Here is a 10,968-nt window from a genome sequence, read left to right as displayed (position 1 = left end):
AACGCATGTTCAGTGCAGTGCACTGTGCAGTGTGGAGTGCATGTAATATGTACAGAGTCAGGGCCGATTATGCTGGACGACGCTCACTGGCTTCTAAATCAGTTTAAATTTCCTTTTTTATTCGTTTTTTACGACTACAAATTCACTGACATTGCCAAACCTATAAAATAATAGCAATAATGCACCCCCTCCCAGCCCATAATGGACTCAAGCAAACTTTGCACTCCATAATGTACTCGGCTTCGCCTCGTACATTATGTCGTGCAATGTTTGCTTTCGTCCATTATGGGCCGGAGGGGGTGCATTATTGCTTAAACAAACACAGCATCAACCATTCCCTAACAATTGTAGAAGGGCTTGACAGATCATGATAATTCAACGTTAACATTATCACATTGTAGGACAAATCATCGAATAAGAAAAAATCTTAGTCAACAACCTAGTGAACAAAGGATTTTTTTATTAGCAATGTAAGCTAACCCAGGATATCGCCATAAAATGACATAGAAGGCAAATACAGTTTCTATTACTGCTTAAGACAGCTTTGTATGCAAATAATAATTATCGATAGCTTGAGGTCTAAATAAAAAAGTACTAACATTATTCTATTAAGTCGCCTTGTTTGCTATATACAACATACAAAGCACATAATATAAATTAGGCTTTGAAAAAATATACAAAAATCGAACGCTTGTGTCGATTTTTGTCTTTAATAAAACATTATCACAGCACCAGGAGTAAAAGTAATCAAAGAGGCAAAGTCCATAGCCCACATATCCATTGAATCTTAGATGTAACTTTTAATTTGTTTGCTCACTAATTTGTTGTGTTTGTGAATTGAAATGTATTGTTCATTTCGCAAAATTATTCCTTTTGTTCAATTGGGTAATGGTGTAATACTGCATGTCATTGTTCATGACAAGATTTTTTGTTCCAACTAGAATTGATTTTTATGTAATGATATTGCACCCGAACATATTTCAGAGTATAATACATATGAAATTATGGTCAAAAGTTACAACTTAAGTCCCTTTTATAGCAAGAAAATATGACAAATATCATTCAAAGTATCATTTAAAGAAGATTGTAATAATGGAACGTTTTCAGAAAACAAAACAAGTTCGATATAATAAAGACAATAAGTACCTGTCCTGGTACAGTAAACATCTCGTAAATACTGAAATCGAAACCATCCTTTCAGTATTGTGAGGTCGATCCATGACTAAGCTTTGAAAATAACGCTGCACGGTATATGAATAGCACCCAGTGTTGTGTGTCTAGGAATTGAATACTTAGGACAAAATATATGACATAACTCACAACTTGGAAGTTTCTTACTTTGACATTCACGTCCACATTGTCTATGCCCAGCTGGTAATTTTGTAACTCTTTATTATCAAACATATTTAATGATGTTTTGCAGAGCTTCAAAAATAACATATTAGACTTGCCATTGTCATTAAGGTGGATCAGACATGCATCGGTGGAATATACCGATCAGTACGATAATCACTTTGACTTTATGCAGGATACCGTTATGGTGGGAGAATAATCGCTACCAATGCAAATAACCTGATAAATTTAGGTTACACATGTATTAGAAAAGGTCATTTAGGCTTTAAATGTAGCGGATAACTTCCCCGGGGATGTTACAATACATCAGGTAAGTTTGCAAATATATTCGAATCGAATCAACATACAACTGACCAGCAGGGTCAACATACAATTTAACATAGTCAAGCGAATATCTATCGTCTTTGCAAATCATTGTAACTGGTTTATCTTGTTAATCGTGATTTCACCAGTTGAAGTTTACAGTGTGCCTTACAGCACTCCCTGATAGTGCATGTTGTGTTGTAAATAAATAACATACAGTAAATGAATTAATTTACAAATCTCATCATAATTGGCGTTTGTCTTCAACTTTATGAAATGGTTAAGATGGAATTTAGAGATACATTGTTACATAAAAAGAAAATTTAAGTCACCACTTGCTTTGCACACGAGAAGACAAGAATACTGACAGATTTGCCTTCCAGACAGAAAACAGTGTCTCCTTGCGAGACTGACCCACACGCATCATTCAAGTCAAAGCTCTTCGACAATAACACGTCTTTCATCAAATTCATGTTTTGCAAAGAAAGTGAATCACAGAGTATTATTTTTAGCTGGCTACATCTGCATTCATCTGCTTTATCGAAACTGTCAATCACGGACTGACAGCTGCTATTCAAATCACAGCCTTCGAATGTCAACATCTGTAGTGACTCTGTACTACATAATTGTATCAACTTTTCTGAAGAGTTATCAGTAGAGGTGATCTTTCCACCTACAATGGTAACTTTTGTCAGGCAGTGCAATGCTATAACACAGTCAAGGATATTTTCTATTATTAACGTGCATGAATAAAAGGTCTGAAATGCAGTCGACAAAATTACAGGGAGTTCAATACAAAGAGACTTTAGTTCAGAGATTATCTGCAAACCATCAACAATTTTCATGTACACGTTAGTAAAGGCATTGCTATCATCTTGTACGGCACGGCTTATCTCAGAATCATCATAGCTTAAGTCACAATCAGAATCACCATAGCTTAAATCACAATCTAACTCACGATTCATTTTGAATTCCACTTCGATGTCTTTAGACTGAGTGTTCACTTTCTCGGCATACGTGCCTTGTATGGCCAGCTTTCTACCAACAATTTTACTCCATGTATGATGACCCCATCGCTGATTAGCTCTTTAATATACTCTGATATTTCGGTGTCATCACAATGCCTAGCTGATGATATAACTATCGTTTGAGCAGATTGACATTGCATCATTGCATCGACAACTGATTTTTTATAAATGAGATATACATTACCTTTATATGACAGTTGCTTGGTATTTACTTCAGCTAACTTCTCTAACACGTCAATGGCTGGTGAGAGATTATGTGATCCTTCGACATATTCTATCTTGTTGAAGGTCATATTCTTTGATTGGTCTAGTACATATCGAATGTCATCTTCAGTATTTGAAGTGCATTTAATTTTTACATCCATGATGAATTTTTGCTCAAGAGTTGAAAGTCTTTTTTGAAGCATTTCAAGCAAACTATCGATGTCGAGTTTTGATTTACATATACCAAATTCGCGGGTGTGCTTTTGATTCTTGGCTGTTAGGGTTGCATGATCAGAGAACGTTAGTTTACATATTGGACAACACGAAGGTCTAAAGGATATATGCGTTACTTTATCAGGCACGCTTTTCTCAAGATCGGTATGTATAGATTTGATAAATTCAATATTTCCATAAGGCAATCCGTCGATGACAAACGAGTTTGCTTTAATCAGTGACAAACTTCGCATTATATGAGATGTACGACAGGAAATATATTTGATTCCGATGTTACCATACGACATGCAATGAAAACTTTGCAATATTAACTGATGCGAGCTGCTTAAAGGTGTGTGTTAACTTTGTGTTTTTACTTTGATTTAAATCATACTTCACTGTAACAGCAAATATTACACCGTTGTTATCAACCGATATATATTTTGTCAATGATCGACGTAGACTTAAAATATTGAAATGCATGTTATTCGTTATGCACAAAAGGTGAAACTTTCCAAACCTTGCATAGATTTCTAAGTTGCCTGTTTCCCAAGAGTCAAGGCGATCATCACAAAATGTCATATGAACAGACTTCAGTAACTTACAACTGCTAAGACAATCAAGTACATTTCTCATGAATTCTAAATTTCCAACCTGTAACTCTTCAATAACAAGCTTATTGGTAGACACCCTCGATAGTGCTTTCACAACGTTGGCAAAGTAGATTTCTTTCCTCTTCGAATTAATGACTAAACTAGAATGTACCCATAGTAATAACTTCCCGATTTCAACTGATTCAAGTTTGCAGAGCAATTCTGTAATATCTAATGTTATTCCATGCTTCAAATAATATTTAAAACTAACATTCGGTAATACTTCCTTATTACCAGACACAGATGTTTGAAACAACTGTTGAAGATCAGCCAACTTGAAGTCTATCTTATTCAGTCTGGGAAAATGAACTTCTAACTTTCCAAAGGTTATAAACGGTTCCAGGTCGCCGTCCGACCAAATGTCAAGAGTATTTTCATAAAATGCGATACTAACTAACCTCTGTAACTCATTGTTACTGAAATAACCAAGTACAGCTTTCATGAATTCCGGATTTACAAAAGGTAAACCTTGTATGTACAGCTGTTTGGCAGACACCCGTGATAATTCTTTTACAATAGTTAGAGTATGCGCACACATGTCCTCGTTTAACCATAAACCTTGATGAGATTCGTTCTGTTGATTCAGGGACGACAGTCCATAACGTTTTGTTTCTAATGTTACAATTCCGAGATCGGCAGTTTGAAGGCTTCGAAGAATATCAAGCATGTCAGACTCCGGTTTTTTCCTTATATCAGAATCAATTTTAACATCTAGCGATACGCTCTCATTTTCGACAACTGCATATGTTGAAAGCAACATATAGAGATCCGCTACGTCAAATTCTATTACATTGCTTTTGTAGTAAAATATAAACTTTCCAAAGTGTGTTGAAATGTTTAGCGTTTCTGTTCGCCGAATGCCAGAAAAATATCCCCCATCAAAACGCATATTAATGGACCTGATCAGCTTATTATTGTTGAGATAAGTAAGCACTTCTCTCATTAAATCTAAATTTCCAGGAGGCAATCCTTCAATGTCAAACTCATTTGCAGACACTAATGACGTAGCTTCCACAATTTGGGAAATACTAGGAAATATTTCTTTCTTGTTTAAGCCACTGGAACCTTCTATTACTAAGTAAAATTCATTGATGTCAACCAATCCAAGTCTGTGAAGAACATCGGTTATATCAGATATTATTTTCGTATTAAAATTACAATAAATCCTCACCATTAAGGATACTTTCTTATCTTCATCGGCTACAAATGTTGAAAGCAACTTATGAAGATCTACTAACTTGAACGCCATTTTATTCATTTTGAAACGAACAAAAAACTTTCCAAAGTTTGCTTTAATTTCAAGTAAGGATGTTGACCACCATTTAGTACAATCATCACAAAATGTCATAGAAATATAATCGCTTTTGTTGTTGCTACTCAGAGAATCAATAAGACCTTTTGTGTATTCTAGATTTCCAAGAGGCACGCCATAAATTGAAAGTGAATCGGCAGACACCAGTGATAAACCTTTTAGTATTGCTGTTAAATGATCGGTGAAAGCGGTAGGTGATTTGACACGTTTGAATATTTTAACAGATATTCTTTTAATATTTAATGGTTCAAAGTCCTGAAGACTATGACTCTCAGAATTATTGATGAATGTGAAATTTCGAATATAATCGCTACCATTGCTTTCACAATACTTCAAGTCAATAGCTAAATCTACCTCGATAAATTCAACTTTTCTTTCGTTCTTTTGGAGAGCTTTATAACATTTTTTATACATTTCCACTGTAACGGAATTCACTGTAGATAGTTTGAACGTAACCATTATGAATCTTGTATGTGGACTTTGCAAAATAGCGGTGTTCACGTTTAGTCTGTTACTGTCGGAATGACTATCAATCGTGTCGAAGTCAACTGTGAGATAATTTGACAAGAACGGGACACAGCATTTAATAACTGCAGCTGATGTACAAGAACTCTCATACAAAATTTGTCTTGGATCAAAGGAGCTATAACTATTTGGGAAGATGTCCTTTTTCCGCATTGCCTTAAAGATTTCACCAACATTATTTTGCAGTTTGCCGCCTAAAAATGCATATAGTGTGTTGGTATATACAAAATCTATTTCTTGATTTAATAAGGCTATTGCATCTATAAATTTGGATCTATCATTCGTCAAGAGATGGGCCACATATATTGATGCAAAATATTCATCGAATGTTAAATGGTAAAAACCGTATCTGGATGGAAATTCTGATACTTTTGTCAGGAGTCCTAACTCTCGTATATATCGATTATGAGAGATCTCTTCTTCACTAAAGTAAACATGAGTTGTTAAACTCCTGAAAGACATTTCCTCCATTAAAAACAAAGCTTGCTTAATCTGCTCTTCAAAATGCGAGTTACAATCGTGTTTTTCTTTGTATCTTTTAACAACATAATCAATGATTTCTTCATAGAGTTGTGTACGTGTGTTAGGTAGTTTGTTTGAATGTATCCATATGTCACATAACATTAGAGTATTTAAAGGACTCTGCATGAATTCTATCAAAACAGATTTGTGACTAGATTTCTCCAGTTCCTGCAGAAAGTCTGAAGCTTTTACCTCTTGTAGAAGGTCACCCTGTGAGTTCATTTCGTCAATGTGTTTCTCGATAAATATTCTTGCTTTCTCATAATTAAATCCTTTGATCGACAATTGTGTGTCATACATTTGTTTTGAGTTTTTATCCCTTACTTTTCGAGAAGTAACAATCATGGGCAGTCAGGGAGAAGACAGTTTACAGCAGTCATTTCTTTAAAATATAATGGTAGGTTTTTCGTTGGAACTTCGTCCAGTCCATCAAAAGACAAAACATACTTTTTCCTGGTTGCTTTGAATGAAATTCCAAAGCTCAAGTCTTTCGCTTTCGTCCCTGACAGCCTTTAATAACTGATTGAATATAGCATCTTGAATGTTTTGCGCATCACAATGTAACAAATCTCTCAACTCAAAATGAAACATCAATTTAAAACAATTCAGATATTCAACATTTCCCTTTGCCCAATCATATACCAACTGCTTACAAAATGTTGATTTGCCATACCCTGGATCGCCCTCAATCAGTACCCTTTTCGGTGTTGTTCGGTTCTCTTCGTCTTTTTTCGATGAGAAGATATCTCGTCTAGGAAAGTCAATATTTTCTTCCTTCTTCGTTTCCAGTTCTAATTCAGTGTAGACATTTTCAAGCTTCAATCTGTTAGTTCCGTCCCACCATGGAAATGGAAGAATCTCAGATACTTTTACGTAAAGAGATTTCAAATCTCGTTCACATCTCAAGACAATATCTGCAATATGTAAATAAAAACAAAGACAAGTTCTTTCTGATTTCCTTACACTGATTTCCTGACACCTTTGTCGTAATGACTGAATTCCAAGTTTAAATCGGTATTTTCCGTCATATTTTTTATTTACTTCATTCCCTTTCTGACAGGTCTAGTCAACGAATTAACACTCCAGCCAGGGTCAGGACATCTAACAATGAATAGCAGATTATCGCATTGATTCAAATGTATTATGTTTTTTGTGTGACGTGATCCACTGTTGTAGATTTTGGATTGTTATCTACAATTATATGCTGAAAAGCTGCAAAATTACTGTATATTGTGCCTACCTGGATATTTAGATTCAGCACGGCATGGTGACTCTGCAGAACCACTTCGGCGTTCGCTCGGTGGTGAATCTATCAATTGTAAAATAAATAGAAAGTGAAATGTAACTCAATGACAAATATTACGATTGTCAATGCTATTTTAATTTTGACATTAAGGACTTACAAAGATTGTTTCAATGCACTGTGCATCTATTTTCATTTCGTGTAGCTATGACCTGTATCTATTCTAATCAAGTCAGTATTTTAAACATAAGTAAGATTATTCAAGAATATTAGCCATAAATAACAACAGGGCACAGTTAGTTTTATCACTATTCAGAATATAAAAAGATAAAAACATCCTTTTGCAGGTGTCACATCACTGAACGGAAAGCCAGCGTACATTATTTCCGAATAAATGTGACAAAATGGTCAAATAATCATCAGGACCTTGCATTATTCTGGCAATCTCCCAGCGTGTTTCTCGAAGTACGTCTACTGCACTGCTAGCAGAAGCATTACTGCTTTCTGCACCCAAACAGCCTGTTGTTAATAGTCTCTGCAGCGGCTTACTGACTACGCATGCGCTGATTCATAATGTGCTTTTGGAGTAACCGGAAGTGTTACCCGACTTTCATGGTCGCCGCCGTGTTTTTTTTGAGAACTCGTAAATAAACAAATACGAAACGTGCAAATTATTAATTTATAACATGCCATTTATAAAATATAGCTCTTTTATTAGCCAGTAAGTATTAATATCCACCTTGTCACTGGTACAAATTATAGTTACTATCACGCCTAAAAATAGAAAAGAGGGAAAAACGTGTCGTGCATATGAACGAGGGCATACGCAAAGAATGCTGTGATTGAATTTTAGAAAAGTGCCCCCTGTGTCAATAACTAGATTCAAAAATTGCCAGTTTGTAGACAGAACGCTGATTGCAAGTTGTCAGCTTGCAAGTGGAAGTTGGGCAGTGCAGTGACTATTGCAATGATAATGATGGCACAAACGTGCCTTGTTAAACACAATAGGCTGTTATCATGGTAAAAAATGCCGATTTTTGTCCAACATTTTTACACATAACAGAAAATCTGTACCTGTAGGGTGTGACTTCGTGTACATGAACTGCTTTCAAGTTACATCAGAGGGTAAACTGGGCATAGTTGTCACACAAACGTATATGAAGTAACAATTAATTATACTTTATCATGAATCAATACAAATGACATTGCCAATCATAACTCCTGGCGCGATACCAAGGGCTGAGCCCTATATAATATTGCAGGAGTCTAAAGAATGCATTTAAACACAGGACATCTAACGTGTTATAAAAGACTGGTGCTTCTCCGCTATCACTAAACTGAGTCCTTGGGCCTAAAAGACGAAGTCTTTACTCTTATAATTTTTTTTTATCCCGGGGTCATTGTCTGTGAACTCTGAGACCATTTATGATATTATTCGTTTCAGGTCAAATGAATTTGCAAAGCTTCTCTGGTATATTGCACCGACTGGTACACGTTTTCAATACTGTAATTTATTTGACAAGGTGCCATATAATCGGCTGCTTGCGTTCTCGAACGACTGTCATACGTTGACGAAGCAATTATTCCGATGGGGTGTTTACTGATAAAAAGCGATATAAGTTTTGCTTGTATGATAACATTTCGTATTTTAGTGTCTATATAATGTTTACTTCTTTACACGTACTGAGGAGGAAGAATTCACGAAGAGATGAAGTTAAACAAACGTTCAGAGATAAATGTGGCGAGCAAAGTCACTTGAATGAACATCGCAGTCTATCCGTCATGTTGGATTAATCCTTTCTAGCAACCCAAGTATTCTTTGTGCTAACAAGAATAAGTCTATCAATCAAAAAAGTAGATTGCCCCGTACTGATATAGGTATTTCATAAATTATGTCGGTAGCATGAAACAAGTATGGGCATTGCTGATAAAACTGAAATGTTCATATGAACGGGCTAAGCAGTATAAACATATGTAATCCAGAATACATCAGCAAACATTTTACTTAGTTAAACTATGTTGTTTAGCGAGGAGAATAGTTTTTATTTTTGTGACGTTGTAACTAAGTTACTCTTAAACGCTAATTTTACCTGAAGGAACCAAGCTTCTAATGTCATTATACAATGTTTGATCAAATATTTGTTGAATTAGCTTCTCTAGTCATTTTCGATACTACCAAGAGACTAACATGCTGGACAACTTAATTACCTGTGCTATTGACTTCCATGCCATTTCTTACACGTTCCAGTTGGTAGCCATGTCAACTCTTTCTCCACTCTCTGAATTTCAAAGACTAATGGAAGTCGTTTGATCGCTTTTAACAACTCTTAAAGGAGCACTAAGTCTGTTTTTGATATATGACAAGAGTCCCTTAGCTTGATGAAAATCTCAGCTGGGCTTTTAAGATGTCCCAGTTCAAGAGTCGTCTGCTGATCACCGAGCAAAGGTTTCGTAAAGATCTTTCGTCATCTTCGGATAACTGTTCAGACAAGGAGTTGTACAACCTACGCAAAGGATTAATATGCGACATCGTGACTCGTTATATCGAAATAATGGCATTTTACAGCAAGAAAAATCATGCAGGCTTCTGAACAGCAGCACAGTACAGACGTGTTGAATTTAAACTGCGTCAAAGCAACACCCTGGATGATATCTGGTCCCTGGTTACTGGTTCCTACTTGATCCTCGGACTTTAGTAGCTGCGCAAATATTAAGTACCTGTATTTGCATGCTTTGAGAAGAGATGACCCAGATATTAGAATAGATTGAATTCATGGTTCACCTAGGGCATATCGGCTTCACCGAATGTCTTCATTTTGAATAGCCTAAATACTAATCTGGGCAGGTCACCCTACTTCGAATATTTTTTTTTAATTTGCATATAGAAGCACGCTTTGGGATGACTTGAGTTGACACTTCACTGCCGCAGTGTTCCGTCTCTTTCCTTCCTTTTATGACTTTGAAGGGGAATTTTACCATGAAAAAAGTTATTTCTCGTCTAAAGGAGAAATAACGTTTCTGATTCCCGTTCTGTGGAATGAAATAAATTTATCATAGACGCTACTCGACTGAACTTCAATACCCTAGTATAATTGAATAATGATAGTGTCTTGACAGTTTTGCAGGACGGAGTGTATATTATTTATTGGTTATGGCAAATTGACTAATTTGATGTGACTTGGATTCAAGGCATGGAGAGCGTAATCTATCAAAGGCAATTTGTGACTTTCACCTGATATTAGTCACCAATTGATGTTTAACTTGGTCACAGATTGCAAGCTCTGATAGCCATCGAAACATTTTCACCATACGCCCATTGTATTTACATTGTGTACTTGGAAGAGCGTTAGCACGAACACTGCAATTGTCGTTCGATGTAAATTCTTCACGTCATGCTACTTGACAGTTCTTTTTTAGTTTTTTATCGTAATTTTACGAACAAAATCCTGATGTGAAAATATACTCAGTACTGCTTTTTTCCTGTTTTGTGATATTCTCAAACTAATTTCAATGTTGTTTATCGTATCGAAGTCAGGTCTGTTTCCTTATTTTACAGTGACAAACCATGGTTAGTTTAATTTGAACATGTCAAAGTAGCCACTTTACTTTTAT

At 35.7% G+C, this 10,968-nt stretch overlaps 1 protein-coding gene across 1 annotated transcript; it reads right to left on the bottom strand.

Annotated features, from left to right (window-relative positions):
• Positions 1–1,871: 1,871 nt before the first annotated feature.
• On the bottom strand, positions 1,872–10,007 carry LOC139128287 (protein NLRC5-like). Its single transcript, XM_070694089.1, has 3 exons — positions 9,565–10,007; positions 7,354–7,422; positions 1,872–7,027 (listed from the first exon to the last, which is right to left on the bottom strand). Exons 1-3 carry the CDS (start codon positions 9,581–9,583, stop codon positions 6,543–6,545), a joined length of 573 nt encoding a protein of 190 aa, XP_070550190.1. The 5' UTR covers positions 9,584–10,007; the 3' UTR covers positions 1,872–6,542.
• Between the last annotated feature and the right edge of the window lie 961 nt (positions 10,008–10,968).

The sequence above is a fragment of the Ptychodera flava genome, unplaced genomic scaffold (assembly GCF_041260155.1).
Source record: "Ptychodera flava strain L36383 unplaced genomic scaffold, AS_Pfla_20210202 Scaffold_48__1_contigs__length_985763_pilon, whole genome shotgun sequence".
Lineage (NCBI taxonomy): Eukaryota > Metazoa > Hemichordata > Enteropneusta > Ptychoderidae > Ptychodera > Ptychodera flava.
The sequence above is the reverse complement of the archived record's forward strand: the minus strand, read 5'-3'. Positions and strand labels throughout refer to the sequence as shown.